Consider the following 20,945-nt stretch of genomic DNA (forward strand, 5'->3'; position numbering starts at 1 on the left):
TATTTTGTATTAATACAGTTGTTATTAGTAGCTTATTCTGCATAAAGAACTACATATATTCCCTTTCCTAGGAGTTGGACGTTCAATGGAATCTAAGTTGGCATCTTTGGGAATTAAAACGTGTGGAGACTTGCAGTATATGACCATGGCAAAACTCCAGAAAGAATTTGGTCCCAAAACAGGTCAGATGCTTTATAGATTCTGCCGTGGCTTGGATGATAGACCAGTTCGAACTGAGAAGGAGAGAAAATCTGTTTCAGCTGAGATCAACTATGGAATCAGGTTTACCCAGGTACTGATCATTGAACAGATTTTACCATCTGTTGTTCTTTATATTTTTACATAGTCCTACCTCTCTAATGAAACCATAAGACTCTTGATGCTTGAAATTAAGTCTTAATACTGTTGTATTCCCAGAGCCTCAAGAAGGTCTTTTAAGGCAATGTGTGAAAAGGTATAGCCTAAGATAGGACTGAGACTGAGGAAACCTAGCTTTTGGGGAGATATACTAAAAGATTATGCTTTGGGGGCTAGTTCTTAGAGAACTTGAGATTATAATTATTTTCATTTACAGTGAAAAAAAAATGAGAAAAATATTTTTAATGTTGAAATGCTTTTTAAGCTGTAGTTAAAATTAAGTTTTAGTGAACCCCTCCTTTTGCATGCCTTTGGAAAGCTACAGCACAGATGGCTGAGTAGTTTCCATTTTCCTTCAGATTATGGATTTGGATATGTCTTCAATTTGTATGTACAAATGACACCATATCATAAGGATTTGAAATGTGATGAGTTAATTACACTCGTGCCTACACTGTGGACCTCAGGAGTTTGTTTCCTTAGGCATGGAGATAGAGGATGGTTGGGCTAGCACAGTTTTGGAACACATATTTTATTAGCATAACTTATTAACATAATTACAAAATAATTTCAGTAAGTCATTGATGGCATAGAAAATAAAGGAAAAATATCTTTTAAAGTACTCATTAATTTTACTTTGTTAAGAAGGTGGGTATTTTTATTTAATAGTTGAGGGTATTCCAAACTTTTTTTTTTTTTTTTTTTTAAGATGGAGTCTCCCTCTGTCGCCCAGTCTGGAGTGCAGTGGCACAATCTCAGCTCACTGCAACCTCTGTCTGCTGGGTTCAAGCAATTCTTCTACCTCAGCCTCCCGAGTAGCTGGGATTACAGGTGCCTACCACCACACCCAGCTAGTTTCTGCATTTTTAGTAGAGACAGCGTTTCATCACATTGGCCAGGCTGGTCTCAAACTCCAGATCTCGGGCAATTCGCCTGCCTTGGCCTCTCAAAGTGCTGGGATTACAGGCTTGAGCCACCATGCCTAGTCACTTTTTTTTTTTTTTTTTTAGACGGAGTTTCACTCTGTCACCAGGCTGGGGAGTACAGTGGCAGTGTCTTGGCTCACTGCAACCTCCACCTCCTGGATTCAAGTGATTCTCCTGCCTCAGCCTCCCGAGTAGCTGGGACTACAGGTGTGCCCCACCACATCCAGGTAATTTTTATATTTTCGTAGAGATGGGGTTTCACCACGTTGGTCAGGATGGTCTTTATCTCCTGACCGCCTTGGCCTCCCAAAGTGCCGGGATTACAGGCGTGAGCCACTGTGGCCGGCCCACATTTCTTTTTAATAGATGCTGAGCATGATAGTGAGTGACCAACATGTTTAATATTCAAAGTTAAAATACTTACAATTATTAGGTACATAGGAAAGTGGAATGGAAGTTTCTTCATGTTTGTCTTTCCATAGCCAAAAGAGGCAGAAGCTTTTCTTCTGAGTCTTTCAGAAGAAATTCAAAGAAGACTAGAAGCCACTGGCATGAAGGGTAAACGTCTAACTCTCAAAATCATGGTACGAAAGCCTGGGGCTCCTGTAGAAACTGCAAAATTTGGAGGCCATGGAATTTGTGATAATGTTGCCAGGTAAGCTCATCTCAAAAATGATAATTGGTAATTATATTTCAGTACAGGTTGTTCTAAGTAATAGAAAATGAAGAAAACCAAGGAGGAGTTTGAATAAAGAGCTGTAAACCCATGTTACCTGGCATTCTGTAGAAGCAGGCATCAGTCCAAGGCATTCAACTTAGGTTAACACACTTGGTTTCAGCCAGGCCTACACACGTGGAGGTTGGTTTGACAGCATTCCTGACCTTGGCAGCCCTTGCTTGGGGTCTTCAGGCTGTTAACTTTCCTGCATTGGCAGAAAGGGCAAGGCCACAGACCAAAGGGACTGCTATAGTTTTTGGACTTGGTAAAACTTTATTCCTTAGGGAAATTTCAGTGTATTTCTTAAAAGCAATGATATGGGCCAGGTACAGTGGTTCATGCCTGTAATCCCAGCACTTTGGGAGGCCAAGGCGGGTTGACCACTTGAAGCCAGCAGTTTAAGATCAGCCTGGCCAACATGGCGAAACCCCATCTCCAGTAAAGATACAGAAATTAGACGGGCGTAGTGGCGCTTGCCTGTAGTCCCAGGTACTCGGGAGGCTGAGGTAGGTGAATCAATTGAACCTGGGAGGCAGAGGTTGCAGTGAGCCGAGATCACGCCAGTTCACTTCAGGTTGGGTGACAGAGCAAGATTCTGTCTCAAAATAACAATAATGATACACAAAGACAGACTATAGTAGCTATAAAAATGAAGGTGAAGGAGAGCAACTTCATTTACATAGGTGCGTAAATTTAATTGGTGAAAAGATGAATGAATCACTGTAGTGTCTGAAAACTGGTAAAAGCACTTAAAAACCCTATTTTTTTGTTTTTGTATTTTTTTTTTTTTGAGATGGAGTCAGGCTCTGTCGCCAAGGCCAGAGGGCAGTGGCATGATCTCAGCTCACTGCAAACCTCTGTCTCCTGGATTCAAGCGATCCTCCTGTCTCAGCCTCCCAGGTAGCTGGGGCTACAGGTGTATGCTGGCACACCCAGCTAATTTTTGTATTTTCAGTAGAGATGGGGTTTCATTATGTTGGCAAGGCAGGTCTTGAATTCCTGACTTCAAATGATCCATCCACCTCAGCCTCCCGTAGTGTTGGAATTATAGGCGTGAGCCACAGCGGCCTCTGAAACCTTGATTTTTTATGTCAGGGCCAGCCACTTAATATTAAACTTCATGTAAGATTTGTGACCACTATGAAGATACTTGGTTTTACATGTCATTTTACCTGTCAAACCAAAACCGTGTTTTATCTATTAAACCAAAATTTTGAGACTTTTGACACTGAAAGCTACTTATAAGGGACTATATAGTTTTGTTGAAGTTTAACTCATGCCAACCATACACAGTACATTCATGTATATGATGATATTGCTAGATTATGAGGTGACTGCTCTTAAACAGAGAAACTCCCAAGTTCACCATTAATGCATTTGTTCACCATGAAAGCAGGAATTATAAATTACGATTAAAAAACATAATTTATAAAATACATTTTTTTATCAGTTGATTATCTTGAATTATTATATTTACCTACCTAAGTGTTACATATATATCTCAAATAGTAAATAGCATTGTCAGGTATTAATTTACTTTAAAAATTTATTTTTATTGAAACAGGATCCGTTCTGTTGCCCAGGCTGGTCTTGAACAGTCCTTTTGCCTTGGCCTCCCAATGTTTTGGGATTACAGGTGTGAGCCACTGTGCCCAGCGTTTAGGGGCCATTTTTATAAGTTGATTAAATAATTCAATTATCTTTTTAAATAGTTTCTGAGGGAAAGTCAGATTCAATTTATATTTTTTTCTGGGAATATTTCCTGTTTAAAGGTGTAGAACTTTATTTGTTCATTATACATGGAAAGGACCATCCAAAATAACTTTCCTTTGGAAAGAGAACTGATAGTAATTTATTAATCTGTCACTGTGTTAGGAATTCTATTTGCCATGAGACACTCTGCTCATGCCAGAGAAGCTCAAAAGGCTTTGATGAAATGGTGGGTGAGGTCAGCACATCTTTGGGACCTAATAATGCTGATGAATCATTTGGTCCTCCTTCAGGAGCTGTTAAAGAGCTAAGAATTGTATATTGGCTTTTTCTATAAACACAGTGAAAGGAGAGTCAAGAACCAAAATACAGAGAATTCGAATATTTGCTGTACCTCAGCATATATTATTTGTACATAATCTTAGAACCTAAAACTTCTCTTGGAATCAAGAACATTGTGTTTACCATTCATTTGTACTTTGGTTGGAGAATGTTATTTATTTGTGTATGTGTTAACTAAAATTTATCTTTTTCTAAATTTCTCAACTTCATTTTCAGTTGACCCACGTGTCAATTATTGTTACCTTAAAGTTCCAGTGTTGCATAATTTTTCTTTTCCCCCTTTGTTGCCAGTGTAACTAGTATTTTTGGCTTCCTTGAATGGAGATTATAGCATTCACTTTTATAACCTTCTTTGTAACTGTTTACAACTTTTCTATAACTCTTTAAACAGTTCCATACTACTGAAGCACTAGTGAATACATATGGAATGAAGCTTTTGTTTCTTAATTCTAACACTTACAGGACTGTAACTCTTGACCAGGCAACAGATAATGGAAAAATAATTGGAACGGCGATGCTAAACATGTTTCATACAATGAAATTAAATATATCGGATATGAGAGGGGTAAGTGTATTATAAAATTGTAAATTCTGACTTTCTATAATGTTTCTCTCATTTGAGGCTTGCTCTCAGAAGGCCTATTGCTGGGGTGTAGGGACTTCATATGTAGATCTTTAGCTGCTTTGTGATACAAAAAAAAGAAACAAAAATTCTTGACTTTCTCTGATTTGATCTCTTTCATTTTCAGATAATTTTCTGAGATTCTTATTGTACTTTCCAAGTTACCCCTAATTAACCAGGGGCTAATATACATGTTCCCCCTGTTCTTGTTTTCTAGAAGTGGATATAACTATTAGGAGTATGAATACATAAATTTTGTAACTTTAAGGTCCTTTTTAATCAGACACATACTCTGCTGTATGAAGACCTAGAAGGAAGTGAAACCACAGGCACATCAAGATGCCTTTGAAACAGGCAAAAGGCATCAAAATGTCAAAGCCGTAGATTTTTGGTTTTTTTTTTTTTTTTGAGATGGAGTGTTTGCTCTGTTGCCCAGGCTACAGTGCAATGACGCGATCTCAGCTCACTGCAATTTCTGCTTCCTGGGTTTAAGCAGTTCTCCTACCTCAGGTTGCCAAGTAGCTGGGATTATAGGTGCCCACCACCACGCCCAGCTAATTTTTTAATTTTTAGTAGAGACAGGGTTTCACCATGTTGACCAGGCTGGTCTTGAACTCCCTGACCTCAGGCGATCCACCTGCCTCAGCCTCCCAAAGTGCTCGGATTACAGGTGAGAGCCACCGTAACTGGCCCTCATCTCTACTGAAAATACAAAAATTAGCCAGGTGTGGTAATGCATGCCTATAGTCCCAGCTACTCGGGAGGCTGAGGCATAAGAATCACTTGAACCCGAGAGGCAGAGCTTGCATGAGTCCTCCAGCCTAGGTGACACAGTGAGGCTATCTCAAAATAAAAAATCTTTAGAGCTTTAGTTTTATGTGTGCATGTGTAAGTAAGGGTTGTTTTGGCTTGATGTAGGCTTTGTTGAAGTATTAGTCACTAAGCCAGCCATAAGTGAAATTTCTTCCTGAAATGCTGTTACAGTGGCACTTTATGGAGGGATCTGCGGTGTATGTACTGTTCTTCACTCCCACCAATATTTTTTGAAAAGTGTTTCATTTTAAAAAGATAAAAATCGTGACGTTTCCAAGTAGACTGTCCTCAAATTTTTTTTTATTCTAATTTAAAACCTCAGTTGACTAGAACATCAGTGGAATACAGTATTCCACTTGTTTGGATTTTCTGATTTTAAAGACCTTTTGGTGTATTTTGGGAGAATTGGATACTTTCAAGATTGAGATGAAAATCTAGAAATTGTTTTTGTAGTAAGTCATATATAAGACTGAATACTTTGATTTACCTTTATTCTATAAACAGGATCTAGGAGATAGTGAAAAGGATTTGCTGAGGATTTTGCTTAGTTGAATTCATATTTTCACTTTAGTTTTCCTAGAAGCACTTCTTTTTTCTGGGTTCTAGGTTGGGATTCATGTTAATCAGTTGGTTCCAGCTGATCCAAACACTTCCACATGTCCCAGTCGCCCATCGATTCAGTCAAGCCACTTTCCTCGTGGGTCACACTCTGTCCGTGATATCTTCCAAGTTCAGAAAGCTAAGAAATCCACAGAAGAGGAGCACAAAGAAGGTTGGTGGTCATCAGCGTCGTTCTTGTTTAAGCGCTGCTTATGTCCTTGGAAAGATGGCAGTTGGTTTTAAAATTGACACAGCGTTATGTGATTTAAAAAATATTTATATTCTTCATTATGATGAGTCAATAATAAAGTTATTTTATTTGCAATAGACAGAGGAAATCAGGGATTAAAGGCCCTGCCCAATGATCTGAAGAGGCTATTTTCTGTATTTTCTCTTTGTAGTATTTCTGGCTGCTATGGATCTGGAAATATCATCTGCTTCTAGAACTTGCACTTTCTTGCCACATTTTCCTGCACATCTGCCTACCAGTATCAGTCCTGATACTAACAAGACTGAGTCTTCAGGGAAATGGAATGGTCTGCATTCTCCTGTCAGTGTGCAGTCAAGACTTAACCTTAGTATAGAGGTCCCGTCACCTTCCCAGGTACACTTTTATGGTCCTAAATAAGTACAAAAGTTGTTTACAAATGAAAATGGCATTTTTATTTCTTCACCCGTTTAAGAAAGGGAGAAAGGGCCACTTGTTAGGGTAAGTCATGATGTTGATTCTAAGTAAGCAATAATTGGGTCGAGTGAAAGTACTTTTGCAAAGATTTGCAACTCTTGCAAGTTATAAAGCGTGGTTGAAAGGCAGGCCTCCTGTGAACTGCCATTGTCTGTGACAGTGGTCATTATGTAGACTTACTGATTAGTGGCGAAGTAGAGGCCTTACTTCAAAGGGTTTTTTGCAGTATTTGCAAACAGGTTTCTGGGATGGTTTAATTCAGCTTGTATGGGCTGTACATGCGTACTGCCAGCATGGCTGTACTGCTGGCATGGTAGCACCTTAAGCTATATTGGGAAGTTTATTTGTTCCTCCATCCACTTCCCCTCCATGGAAGGAGGCCGAAGGAAATGTTAAATACTGGCTGTAAAACTAGGGGATGGGGTAATTCTGATATGTTTGTTGTATTGGTTCCCAGCTGCTGGTGACAGATACCCACAGTTGTTCCTGGCAAGTTAAGATTGGCCTACCCAGCTGATGGGATTGCATGTTTCCAAAGAGCCGAACGTGCATGGACAGGCGGAGGGAGGTCCTGGCTAAAGGACAGTGGATTCTGTCCTGCAAGTTAGAGAAAAGTCAGCTTCTAGAAACCCTTTCTTCTAGCGTGCCACTCTCAGAGTACAATTATTTGTATTTTTGGGGAGTCTCTCATCTGAAAAGTGAACCTTTGACCCAGGATTGTTACCTGTCCAGACTTTAAACATGTGCCTCGGGCCTTCCCCCCTCCCCAGGGGTGGGATTTGGTTTGAGCTTCACCAAGGCTATCCATATCTGTTGGCTCCAATTGCAGGACATTCCCTGAGTTTATTCGGCCTTAACCTGGTCACATGGTGGTGGCTGGTAGTGTATACACTTCTCTCCAGTCTATACATACTACTTCAGGCTTCAGTGACAAAAGGCCAAGACATTCCAAAAATGTGCTTATTTGAGGGTGGCTTTTGTAGCTTGATGGTCTGTAACTTACATTGGTTATCCACAGTGTTCAAACTGAAATTTAAAGTGGCATATTAATTCCCCAACACCTCATCTCTGAGCGTGCTTTAACTTCAGACTCTGTGTTCGGCATTTTATAGCTGGATCAGTCTGTTTTAGAAGCACTTCCACCTGATCTCCGGGAACAAGTAGAGCAAGTCTGTGCTGTTCAGCAAGCAGAATCACATAGTGACAAGAAGAAAGAACCAGTAAATGGCTGTAATACAGGAATTTTGCCACAACCAGTTGGGACAGTCTTGTTGCAAATACCAGAACCTCAAGAATCGAACAGTGACACAGGAATAAATATAATAGCCCTTCCAGCATTTTCACAGGTAAGTTAACTGTGAGGACCCTCTGCTGTAGTTTCATTATTCTCACCCCGCTGCTCCAGTTCAGGCCCTGTGTCACTTGCCTTTCTCCTCTGTATCTTACACCACTTCCATGGGGGAGGGGAGGGGAGGGCAGGCTTGTCTCCATCTTCTGCATCTGCAGCTTCCTGCTGAAGCAGCAGAGGGAAGACATGGGGGAAGGCATGGTGAGACAGAAACACATTGATCTGGCCCAAACAGATCAATGGCCACACTTGGATACAACAGAGTGGAGATGTATAATCCCACATGGGGGACAGTAACAGCCTGAGTTCCTGTTTTAATGTTTTGCTTCCCATTTTCTACTAGTGCATTTTACCCTGGTGGTTCTGCTGTTGTAGTGGGTTTTCTTAAGTTAGTATTCTTAATTCCTTATTCTTGCTGTAAACATTTTGAAGATTTAACCAGGTTTGATAATTGGGGACCTGTTAAGAATTCGTACAGATCAGAAAAGTATTATTTGAAAACAAAATCTATTTTGTGAAAAACATAAACCAGTTACCATCTAGAATTAGTTCAGATTTGACTTTGACCTTGTCTTTTCCACTAGGTGGACCCTGAGGTATTTGCTGCCCTTCCTGCTGAACTTCAAAGGGAGTTGAAAGCAGCATATGATCAAAGACAAAGGCAGAGCGAGAATAGCACTCACCAGCAGTCAGCCAGCACATCTGGTGAGCCTTGGAAGTGGCATGTAACAAAAATGAAAATAAAGAGTAATGGAGTCAGTCTAGTGTGTAATTATTGGCAGTGTATAATGGCCAAAGTCTAAGCTATTAGTTGCATTAAGAGCTCTTCGTATTGGGATATCTGAAGTATACAATATGAGTAAATATCATATTTCTAATTAGATTTGTGTCTGTACTTTCATGATTTAAATACACTTTTTAGTTTTTAAAAAGTTGGAATAGGACATTACCAGAGGCGTTTTGAATTACTTGTCCAGCTAGTTGTCCTTTGAGATGAATACATCAAAGAATTTATGTTCAAAACAAAATCTGAAAGTTTCTGGATGTGCATCACAAACACCAAACCCACATTTATTACTGCTTATCATAGATGAGCAATATGCCAAAAGTCAAATTAGTAAGTGGCAAAGCGAAGAGAGAATTGGAGAGCCTGCACTTTGAGCCATTGCCATTCACTGCCTCTCACTCCTGGCAGGAGGTGAGGGGTGGGCTAGGGAGACTGTTAACATTTGGGAGGAGGAAAGAGAACCCAATGTAGACTGTCGGTACTCGTATTATCATTTTGTGGAGGATCTTATATCCATCTTCTTTTAGTGCCAAAGAATCCTTTACTTCAGCTAAAGCCAGCAGCAGTGAAAGAAAAGAAACGAAACAAGAAAAAAAAACCCATCGGTTCCCCAAAAAGGATTCAGAGTCCTTTAAAAAACAAGCTGCTTAACAGTCCTGCAAAAACTCTGCCAGGGGCCTGTGGGAGTCCCCAGAAGTTAATTGATGGATTTCTAAAACATGAAGGACCTCCTTCAGAGAAACCCCTGGTAATTCTTTAACGTGAACCTTTATGAGATCTTAATGTACCTGGATAATGTGTGAATATTGCAATTTTACCCTTTGTTTTCTTAACAGGAAGAACTCTCTGCTTCTACTTCAGGTGTGCCAGGCCTTTCTAGTTTGCAGCCTGACCCAGCTGGCTGTGTTAGACCTCCGGCACCCAATCTAGCTGGAGCTGTTGAATTCAATGATGTGAAGACTTTGCTCAAAGAATGGATAACTACTATTTCAGGTTGGCTTGGCCTGTGTTAGATGGCCCAAGGCTGAGATGTAGTGGTCTCATGATTTGAGAACATAAACAGACAAAACTATGGAGATTTAACCCATTCCTCTAACTCTAATAAGCTTAAAGGAGCTACCCCTAAATCTTTTAAATTCTGGGGCTTGCTTTGAAAAGTAACAAAGCCCATTCCTTTGATAGCTGTAAGTTAGTGGTATAGTTGTAGAAATGCAGTTTTCCTTTATCCTTGCAGATCTCTGCCTTTCTCCTTCAAAAAGATATACTGGTCCTTATTTGAAGTTTTTCCCCTTCCTAGATCCAATGGAAGAAGACATTTTGCAAGTTGTGAAATATTGTACTGATCTAATAGAGGAAAAAGATTTGGAAAAACTGGATCTAGTTATAAAATACATGAAAAGGTAATTCATCACTTTTATCAAATGGGAAAAAAAGGCATGTCACAATGGCTAATTGAGGGTGTGCTACTGAGTTTTAAACTTTCTGGGAAACTACTCATTAGGATTAATGAAAAAGTGATATCCTTTATTTTGAAATCCCAGAGAAAGAAGGGCTATGTTGATGAGTAGTAAATAAGGTCAAAGTGTGTTGTCTTCAAGGTCTTTCTTACATGTGATTAAAATACCATAGGAAGTGGGCTAGACACAGTGGCTCACATGTTGGGAGGCTGAAGTGGGTAGATCATTTGAGACCAGCCTGGCCAAAATGGCATAACCCGATCTCTACTAAAAAATACAAAAAATAAATAATATGGGCATGGTGGCATGTGTGGTTCCAGTTGGGAGGTGGGGGCTGCAGTGAGCCATGATTGCACTACTGCACTCTAGCCTGGTCTCAAAAAAAAGAAAATTGTTTTTTGGGTGTTTTGGGATTTTTTTTTTTTTTTTTTTTTTTTTTTGGGAGACACGAGTCTCACTCTGTCACCAGGCTGGAGTGGCTCACTACAGCCTCTGCCTCCTGGGTTCCAGTAATTCTCCTGCCTCAGCCTTCTGGGTAGCTGGGATTACAGGTGTGTCAGCATGCCCAGCTAATTTTTGTATTTTTTTTGCAGAGATGGGATTTCACCATGTTGGCCAGGTTGGTCTTGAACTTCTAACCTCAGTTACCTGCCCGCCTTGGCCTCCCAAAGTGCTGGGATTACAGGCATGAGCCACCGCACCTGGCCAGGATTTTTTTTTTTTTTGGCCAAAATCAATTTTTATATGTAAAAAGGAAGAGTCTTTAAGGACCTTTTCTAATGATGTTTCTTTTCTCCCCACCTTTAGGTTGATGCAGCAATCGGTGGAATCGGTTTGGAATATGGCATTTGACTTTATTCTTGACAATGTTCAGGTGGTTTTACAACAAACTTATGGAAGCACATTAAAAGTTACATAAATATAACCAGAGAGCCTGATGCTCTCCGATAGCTGTGCCATAAGTGCTTGTGAGGTATTTGCAAAGTGCATGATAGTAATGCTTGGAGTTTTTATAATTTTAAATTTCTTTTAAAGCAAGTGTTTTGTACATTTCTTTTCAAAAAGTGCCAAATTTGTCAGTATTGCATGTAAATAATTGTGTTAATTCTTTTACTGTAGCATAGATTCTATTTACAAAATGTTTGTTTATAAAGTTTTATGGATTTTTACAGTGAAGTGTTTACAGTTGTTTAATAAAGAACTGTATGTATATTTTGTACAGGCTCCTTTTTGTGAATCCTTAAAAACTCAACTCTAGGAAGCAACTACTGTTTATTATACTAAAAGGCTGAAAAACCTCCAGGCCAGACTGCTAAGCTCTGAAATTCCTGAGAGGTCTCAGACCGGGATTCTGCTTGTTCCAAGAAAGGGTAAAGCTTCTAAACCATCTTATTCTTGTCTCCAAGCATGAACACAGGAGCATGTTAAGAAAATCTTTACTTCTTCCAGGCGGAGAAATCTACATATTTTGAATTAGAAACACCCTCACACCCACTTGAAGATTTTTTTTCCTGGGAACATTATTGTCCCACAGATCAGAGGTGTGGTATTGTCTTTGCCTCTACTGGCCATTGAGAAACTTTGATGATAAAAAGAACGGTATAGATTTTCAAGCGTATATAAAATATTTTTATGCTATATGTTTTGCCATGACTTTAAAATAAAAATAAATAGTTTAAAAGTCTATGCTAGTGGGTATTTGGAGCTTTTTCCTCAGACACCCCACACTGACTTCAAAACAACCATAAAACTAGCTACAGATTACTACTTACTATGAATGAATCATTAAGGTTTGTCTGCTACCCAAATATCAGGAAATGTATGCATGATGGAATTTTCTAGGACAAACCATACCAAGATTAATGTATAAAAATCTCTATTGTTACCAGGTGCTGGCATTCAAGGTAGTGTGACAGTTGTTGGTAAGATGGTTCTTGTCCTAGGAGGACAACTTTTGGGAGAGAAGCTACACTAACATGGAAGCCTAACACTGGTCGATGTCTGTTTTCTTTATTGGTAGTTTGGTTTGGAATTGTGATGATTACAATGGACTCACGACTACACAAGCAGTAAAAAGCAGCCAGCTGTGCTTTTACACCATGGTTTCACACAAAGCAGATAAATATCAGAATACCTAATTTTCTATTTTATAAAAGCCCTAAAAGGCATATGGCAGAAGAATGCTGGGAAGAATATGCATAAATAAAGAAGTATTTCTGACATCAAAATCCCAAGAATCACAAAATCTGCAGAAGCTTGGTTAATCAAATACTGCAGTACTGATTTAATCAGTATAAAATTGAAAGAGCTTTAGATCTGTAATAAAAATCCAAATTTGGGGAAGGGCAAACTTTAAAACAGCAGCCAAGTAGAGAAGGGTTGGGGAAAGGAGGGTTGAGTGAACAGGCACATTGGAACTGTGGGGACATGTAATTGACCACTGTCAAACCAGTGTAAGTTTCTTGGTTTCTCATGGAAAACATTTTATACACCTATTTTTCTTCCTTCCATATTTAAGTCCATTAGTGTCCAGATAAATCCGTTCCATTTTTTGTCTTGTTTTGTTGGGATATTACAACACAGTATTGCATTTACTCCAGTTCCTGTTCCATGTGGAAAAATTAGATGATTTCAAATACTTTCTTCAGCTCCACAATAAGCTGCCAATCACTCTTCTGCATTTCATCTCTGAACCAGTCTTTGAGCGCGTCAATGGACTGCCGGCTGATCTGCAATTCCCGAGGCACAAACAGGGTAAACACAACGTAACAAACATGTACCAAATCTGTGGCCCCAGATGCCTGCTGTCACTTTAATAAAGCTTAAGCAGAAATAAAAACAGGGCTTGCCTACCTAGGGGAGTAGAATTCCAAAATCACATCTGGTTGGCATGTCAGGCACAAGGGGACCTAAAAGTCCTAGCTGCTTCTCTGTTGGTGCCGCTTTCCTGACGGGGCAACTTCCTCAACAGACAAGGCCCAGCTAGAGATCAAGCCCTAATGGGGGATCCAGCCCCATCAGATTCTACAATCAACCTGAAGCCCAAGGAGCTATGGGGTACAGGTGACCCAAGAAGAGTCTGCCATGTTTGCTGAAATACTTACCTTACTGACAAGAATGTCTGTAGCTTCAAAATGTCTTCCAAACATTTTGGGTGACTCACCAGGGATAGGTTCTATTTTTACACAGACTTCTTGTCCCTTTTTTGCAACATCCACTTGTTTATGGTTTATTTCAATACTTGTTACTATTCCGATGTCAACAAACTATAAAATAAGAACAAATTACAATGGCATGCAGAAGAATTCATGCCCATCACAGGCTCCATGACTGGACAGCTGAAATAAGAACTGGAGCACAAGAGACTGTTTTAAAAGTCATGGCAGTGCGATCCTTCACTCATCACTTAATGTCTCACAGTGTAACATTCTCATTTGGTAAACTAGGCTAGCACCACCACACAGCCTATTCCCTTCACAATGTTGTAAGAATGACAGGAGATAATATGCTCTGCAAAACATTACAAGTGCCCTGTTGACCCAATGTCATTTTCTATTTTTGTTGTACTGTTTTACGTGACAGGCGCCCTAACAGGAGGGATCAGCAGGGACAAAGGGTCTGAGTCAGGAATGAGCTTGAGGTGACTGGTGGGAATGAGGTCATATTGAGGACCTCATCCTGAAATTTAAGAATGACGGCCTGTGAGCAGATGAGTGACGTGATCTCAGAGTTTTGGGGAAAAAACCCTGACTCCCTTGTGGAGAAAAACATTCAAGAGACTAAGAGGGAAAACAGGGAGAGCTTTGGTTTAGGAGGCCAAAGCCACATAGAAAATAATTACCACAAATAAATGTCCTGGCTTAGTCCACTGAAATGGTAGAGAAGCTATGACAACTTCTAAGTGCCATTGCCCATTACAGAAACCAGGCTGGGGGCAGGGAAAGTACTAGATGAGGCTGAAACATTTCACTGCACCAGAAAGGAAGAAGATGCTCCAGCATGCTGTGTGTCAAGAATACAGGGGATACAGGAACCAGTTTAAATCCTCTGACCACACTGGATAATCTGAGTATCAAAAGAATAAAGGTAATGGATTATAACACATAAAAAAAAAAAAAAAAAGAGGTTGTTTATAAGAAATGGGGGGGGTAATCTACAATTTTTCAACTGTCTATGTAATAGTCGACTTAAGCAAGGCTTGCCAGTGGGTACTGGAGCCACTGCGATAAAGGCTGTCAGGAAACAGGATGTCCATTAGGAACTCTAGGTACCAGATAGAATAAGGAGTAATTACAAAGGGGCAAGTTTCTAATGGAGATGGCTGGCAGCTAGCACTTTCCCCAAGGAATCAGAGCATCGGTAGCAATGACACAGCCTGGGTCATGCAAGAGGCAGGCACACAGGAACCTGCATGGGTGTGTTTCCAGTAATTCTAGCCTGTGTCTAGTCAGGAAGGAGGGAAACAAAATGTACAACTGAAACTTACATTTTTGCTTGGGACACACATGGGTGTCCCCTGTTTCACCTGACCTGCTTCCACCGTCACCCCCATCACTATCGGATCTCGAGAATTAAAAATGTACTGAGGGAGTATTTTCATCTTGCAGGGGAATACTGCTATGTGCCTGAAAGCAAAAAAGAATTTTTAAGCTTATAGAATCACTTAAACATGGAAAGAAAAAGTGCAGATGAACATGAGGCTTCTGCCTTTAGAGGAAAGCAGCTTTCCTCAGTGGCCACAGGAGAGGGGCAGGCAGGGCGCTGCAGCCCAGAGCTACCCATACCCAAGGCAAGTACTTCTTCCTTTTCTTCTTAACTTTCTCCTTCCCATTCTATTGCTCCCCAAGTCTTTGCTTTCTTCTCTTTAAAATCCTACCCCCAAAAACAGCTGTATCACAGGTTCTGTTCCTAGTCTAAAACACTGAGCCTGGCTGCTGAAAATGGCAGCCACACTCTAGGGCTTAGAACCTAGGCAGTACCTGATAACAGGTCTTCGTTTGGCACATGTGTAGGCTACTGGGGGACCACACAGACATCAAACCATATTATCATCCTCCTTTTCTCCATGTTCCCAAACCATTTGATCCAAAAAGGCCACTACGTAATTACCCTGCGTATTGAGCACATGCTTCAAGTGCTTTAAAAGTTTCCAGCAGTCTTCCTAATCAAGTGGTACTTGAGGTTTCATGATCTAAAATGAGCACATACCAGTCTAAATCCTAAGGTTTACTAGTAAGCTCCACTTAAAAATGTATTCCAAACTCTGCCATCACTCCTATCGTCAGTGTGGTCTGAATCACCTAAACCTCTTGCTTGGACTATGGAAGCATCCTGAGAGGCTTTTGCCACTCACTTCCTAACAACCCAAGGTCCACATAACAACCCAGTTAACCAGTCTGATTGTGAATCAACAGCCTTGGCAATGGTTTCTTGCACAACTTAAGAGAAGCTAAATGCTTCCCATTGCCTGTAAGATCCTTGACAATACAGGTCCCGCCACCCTCTCTGACCTCATTTATCACTGTCCCCTCTGGTCACTCTGCCTTGCACTGCCATTCTATCTGGACACTCACCATGTACCTGTGCAGCTTACTGTCTGAAGAGATGAGACGCCTTCCCCAACCACATCATTAATCACAGTCCCTTCTCTCTTTATCTAGGCCCTTCCCTGCTTTGTTTTTTCAGCGCTTCTCATACATGTGTTGATTGTCTCACATAAGAGCATGTCCCAGGCCAGGTGCAGTAGCTCAAACCTATAATCTCAACACTCTGGGAGGCAAAGGCAGGAGGATCACTTGAGTTCAGGAGTTCAAGACCAGCCTGGCCAACATGGCAAAACCCCGTCTCCGCCAAAAATACAAAAAATCAGCCAGGTATAGTGGCGTGAGCCTACAGTCCCAACTACTCGGGAAGCTGACGTGGAGGATCACTTGAGCCCAGTAAGCAGAGATTGGAGTGAGCCATGATCGTGCCACTGCACTACAGTCTAGGTGACAGAGCAAGACCCTGTCTGAATGGAAAAAAAAAGAAAAAGTGTCCTCACACTTCCCGGAGGAGGGAGCCTGGCCTGGTTCTCTGCTGATCCCTCCTCTACCACTATAGCAGTGTACGCACTGTGAGTACTTACAAAGTTTGGTATAGGAATGGATTTCTTTCCCACAGAATCTCTTACCTTATTTACCAGTTTTCCTCACTCAAATTTTGTTACTTCTATGTAATCCCAGATAAACAACCCCTACAAGATAGAAGTCCCCAAATTTAATTAACTACTAACCTGTTAAAGAGACCCAAGTCTGCCAAGATCATTAAACTGAAAGGTCATAGACAAGACTTGTTTGCACACTGTTGGAATGTCCCCAGTATGTTGGGCTCGTTTGTAACACACCACTTCAGCATGCAGCCTCTGGTAGATGAGTAAATGCCATGCTTTTGCTGTTTACAGCCCTTTCTGGAATTCAGTTAATTCTCAATCATGTTCTTTCACAAAGACTTAAAGTAAATAAAAACAGTAACTTACTTAAATTCTTCTTGTTTCTGTTTCTTGTAGTCTTGTCTGTATTTTGTAAAGGCATCAAATAAGTGATAAATAATTTCTGCACTAAAAATTCTAACTCCTAAACTATCAGCCATTTCTTGTGCATCTCGTTCAATTCTCACATCGAAGGCCAAAATTACTGCGTACCTAAAAGGTTAAAACACATCAAAGGTCCTTCAATCAAAAACAGAGTATGTCATAAAGGACAGTTTTAAGATAGAACAGTTTTAAGATAGGTAAGTAACATGAAAGCCTTCATAGCAAGAGAAATTACTTACTGAGGGTCATGTTCCAACATCACTGAAGCCTTCATAACGTCTTTTTTATGCACTGGGCCAATGTTAATTCCTGCATACTGCAAAAATGGGAGTTTCTAGGTTTATCTCTATGTATCAGGTAATGTGATGGCACCAAAAAACCACGACCAACCACCACTCACTTGCGGAGCTAGGTGTAATTACTTACGGGCACTTCTGATGTTTTCAGAAATTCAAGTAGAGCTTCCAAAGAACCCAGTGTAGATGCCTGGACATAGACTCCTTTTTCTTCTAACTTGATAGCATTTAGTGTCTGCTTTAATTCATGGATCAATTCATCCTTGAAAGGAAATCAGATTTGATAAGGCTGTCAACACACTTCTATCATCAGCAGTCTAAAAATTGTGTTTTTCTCTTTGGTAAGTACTCATCTGCAAATATGAAACTAAGGCTTAGAGAGAGCAAGGCATAACAGAACCTGTGCTGGAATGGAGGAGATTTTGGGAGCCATACACAAGCTGTATCCTGATTCACCTTTGTCTTAGGTTTACTAACTCTGAAATGCATTTAATCTCTGCTTCACTTGGCAAATACAGTAGATGGGTGGGCAGAATTAAATAGTAGAGATGAAAATTTTTTTTAAAGTTAAAAAAGCACCATATAAATGTAATGTGTTATGGTAGCCCAAAAGCTCAGCCTGACTGATAATGATAGGAACTACCATAATCTCATGATCTCAGCAGTTCCTTCCTCCATCACTGCTCCTCTGGAAATGGAGAAGAGATTTTTAACCAGGACAAGTTTATCAATGCCACTGAAGGGACATAAGTCTACTCCATACTCAGGACTAGTCGAAGAGGCAGGCCTGCCCTATTCTGTCACTGGCCCTAAGAGAGCTTATTCCCAATGGCATGACTTGATGCTGCCTAAATAAACATGGCCCTAGAACACAAGAGCCATGTGCTGGGAACAGTTGTATTTTCTTTTTGGCAAGTGAACAAACTATGGCTCAAAGTCTACTTTTATGAAACTACAATGGACGTGGGCCAACTGCTCGTATAAACAAGCAAACAGGCTTTAAGATGACTAGCAGTAACTATAAAGGATATACAGCTTCTAGCTTCTTTTTGAGATAGGGTCTCGCTTTCACCCAGGCTGGAGTGCAGTGGCATGATCTCGGCTCACTGCAGCCTCTGTCTCCCGGGTTCAAGTGATTGTCCTGTCTCAGCCTCCCAGGTAGCTGGGATTAAAGGCATGCGTCACTATGTCAAGCTGACTTCTAGCTTTTGACTCTTTTTTTTATTTGAATAAAATGCATTATTTTTAGAATTCTAGTACACATAAAAATGATACAAATTCCTAGGAATGTACAAACTGAAATAATTTAAAAGCATCGAGTTTGCTAAGAAGCCAAGTGATGGCAGGCTTCACAAAGACAAAGAGCAGTTTTGGTCACCATCCCTAGCATGTATACTGCTGACACTTGCCAGAACTCAAATAGCTTTTGAGGAAAAAAAAATATTAAATGAACTTACTTTAAGAACAGGGATTTCATCTTCTTTATAAGCCACAAGGAGGGGTAAACCAGCCAAGGTTTTCTCCAGGTCTTTTCCAAGAATCTTTACCCCCTGAGCTGCTTCTACTTCTTTATGCTTTTCATACTGGTTCTGTAGAGATAACAAACATTTGTTACCAAATGTATTTGATAAGTGGTTAGCAGTAGGAGATGGTATAGGAGAATCTCATCATGATCTTGGAGTAAAGTTTCTTAAACTAGGCACAAGAAGCAATAACCACAACATAAAAGATTGATAAATTTAACATTAAAATTAAATATTTCAATTTCTCAAAATACCACAGGAAAAAAAAAAGTCACAGAGTAGAAGATACAGCAAAACACACTAACAGACCAGTATCCTGAATATATAAGCACTTATACATCTGTAAGATAGATAATGGAGAAGAAAAATGTACATTTCATGAAGGAGGAAATAAATGGCTAATAAACATTTCTAAATGACCAACTGGGTTCACAACTAAGCAAATGCACACTGAAATGGCAATGAGCTACACACTTACCAGAATGGCAAAAAAAGTGATGAGGTTGTAAAACAATGAAACTGAAATACTGCAACTGAATATCTAATGTGTTATACCCACTGTAGATAAGTGTGGCCTTCAGTTCTAGGTATACACACCCTGGGAAACTGGCACAAACGCATCAAGAGATATACACAAAAGTTCACAGCAGCAGCATCATTAGTAAGAACAAAACTCAAAAACTGGGCTGAGCGTGGTGCCTCACACCTGTAATCCCAACACTTTGGAAGGCTGAGGTTAGGAGTTTTAGACTAGCCCAGCCAACATAGCAAAATCTTGTCTCTACTAAAAATACAAAAAATTAGCCGAGTGTGGTGGCACACACCTGTAATCCCAGCCTAGATGACAGAGTGAGACTCCGTCTCAAAAACAAAACAAAACAAAAAGCTGGAGATCACCTACATATTCCATCAACAGAACAGATATGCTGTGATATACTCATATAATGGAATAGAAATCTTAAAATTATATACTTTTTTTTTTTGGAAACAGTTTTACTTTTTTTGCCCAGGCTGGAGTGCAATGGTGCAATCTCAGCTCATTGCAACCTCCGACTCCTGGGTTCAGGCAATTCTCCTGCCTCATTCTCCCGAGTACTGGGATTACATGCGTGCACCACCACACTAGGCTAAATTTTTTTGTATTTTTAGTAGAGACGGGGTTTCTCCAGGCTGGTCTTGAACTCCCGACCTCAGGTGATCTGCCTGCCTCAGCCTCCCAAAGTGCTGGGATTACAGGCTGTGAGTCACTGCGCCCGGCCAAATTATATACATTTTTTTTTTTAAAGGAGGCCGGATATAGGCCAGGCATAGTGGTTCATGCCTATAATTCCAGCACTTTGGAGAGATCAAGATGGGTGGATTGCTTGAGTCCAGGAGTTTGAGACCAGCCTGAGCAACATGGCAAAACCTCATCTGTACAAAAATTAGCCAGGTGTGGTGGTACGCACCCATAATCCCAGGTATTCAGGAGGCTTAGGTGGGAGATCAACTGAACCTGGGGAGATTGAGGCTGCAGTGAGCTGTGACTGCAACACTTCACTCCAGCCTGGGTGACACAGTGACAGCCTATCTCAAAAAAAAAAAAAAAAAAAAGGCAATATAAACGTACACACTGAGAATAATTCCATTTCTACATAAAGAAGTCCACAGACACTTTTAAGGGAAGCACTCTCAGACACAAAATCTACAAAGCAAAGCAAAGATAAAAGATATTAGTTACTATCATAAAATGCGACCGTGGTTACTCTAAGAAAGGTGGGGGAGGGGAAGAGGAAGGCGGGAGAGCCAATCAGGAAGAAGCACACAGGATGCCTCTGGGTGCCAGCAGCTTTCTGATTCTCCATCTGGCTGCTTCCCAAAAATTTGTTAAACTTTTCTTCTATATTATGTGTACTTTTCAGGAGCAATGTTTTATTTCACAATTAAATATGTTAAAAAAAGAAAACCACAATTGATCCTTCAACAACATGGACTTGAACTGCATGTGTCCACTTAAGAATTTCTGCCACCTCTGCCACCAAACACAGCAAGACCAACCCCCTCTCCTTCCTCCCTCTCAGCTTATTCAACATGAAGACAAAAAATGAGGACCATTATGATGATCCACCACCACTTAACAAATAGTGAAACTATGTCATCTTCCTTATGGTTTTCTTAATTACATTTTCTTTTTTTTTTTTTTTTTTT

The 20,945-nt window shown here is 40.3% G+C and overlaps 2 protein-coding genes across 15 annotated transcripts in view; one reads left to right on the forward strand and one right to left on the reverse strand.

Annotated features, from left to right (window-relative positions):
- The window catches only part of REV1 (REV1 DNA directed polymerase), an 84,239-nt gene extending 72,190 nt beyond the window's left edge, over nucleotides 1-12,049 (forward strand). For 6 of the 12 annotated variants that reach the window (XM_017519309.2, XM_017519315.2, XM_017519316.2 and 3 more), the window contains 11 exons: nucleotides 72-292; nucleotides 1,766-1,938; nucleotides 4,516-4,618; nucleotides 6,095-6,260; nucleotides 6,490-6,692; nucleotides 7,886-8,119; nucleotides 8,706-8,826; nucleotides 9,436-9,656; nucleotides 9,745-9,901; nucleotides 10,206-10,308; nucleotides 11,173-11,582. In XM_017519309.2, the coding sequence (XP_017374798.1) occupies nucleotides 72-292; nucleotides 1,766-1,938; nucleotides 4,516-4,618; nucleotides 6,095-6,260; nucleotides 6,490-6,692; nucleotides 7,886-8,119; nucleotides 8,706-8,826; nucleotides 9,436-9,656; nucleotides 9,745-9,901; nucleotides 10,206-10,308; nucleotides 11,173-11,284 (1,814 nt within the window). In that variant the 3' untranslated portion in view covers nucleotides 11,285-11,582. Of the gene's footprint in view, nucleotides 1-71; nucleotides 293-1,765; nucleotides 1,939-4,515; nucleotides 4,619-6,094; nucleotides 6,261-6,489; nucleotides 6,693-7,885; nucleotides 8,120-8,705; nucleotides 8,827-9,435; nucleotides 9,657-9,744; nucleotides 9,902-10,205; nucleotides 10,309-11,172 lie in introns of all 12 variants that reach the window. The other 6 variants (XM_017519310.2, XM_037735156.1, XM_037735157.1 and 3 more) reach the window with 3 other exon arrangements.
- A 572-nt stretch (nucleotides 12,050-12,621) lies between these two features.
- The window catches only part of EIF5B (eukaryotic translation initiation factor 5B), a 60,155-nt gene continuing 51,831 nt past the window's right edge, over nucleotides 12,622-20,945 (reverse strand). For all 3 annotated transcript variants that reach the window (XM_017519320.2, XM_017519319.2, XM_017519318.2), the window contains exons 18-24: nucleotides 18,693-18,824; nucleotides 17,366-17,497; nucleotides 17,179-17,255; nucleotides 16,883-17,047; nucleotides 14,852-14,990; nucleotides 13,470-13,631; nucleotides 12,622-13,094 (exon numbers count right to left, since the gene is read on the reverse strand). In XM_017519320.2, the coding sequence (XP_017374809.1) occupies nucleotides 12,987-13,094; nucleotides 13,470-13,631; nucleotides 14,852-14,990; nucleotides 16,883-17,047; nucleotides 17,179-17,255; nucleotides 17,366-17,497; nucleotides 18,693-18,824 (915 nt within the window). In that variant the 3' untranslated portion in view covers nucleotides 12,622-12,986. The remainder of the gene's footprint in view (nucleotides 13,095-13,469; nucleotides 13,632-14,851; nucleotides 14,991-16,882; nucleotides 17,048-17,178; nucleotides 17,256-17,365; nucleotides 17,498-18,692; nucleotides 18,825-20,945) is intronic.

The sequence above is a fragment of the Cebus imitator genome, unplaced genomic scaffold (genome assembly GCF_001604975.1).
Source record: "Cebus imitator isolate Cc_AM_T3 unplaced genomic scaffold, Cebus_imitator-1.0 Scaffold736, whole genome shotgun sequence".
Lineage (NCBI taxonomy): Eukaryota > Metazoa > Chordata > Mammalia > Primates > Cebidae > Cebus > Cebus imitator.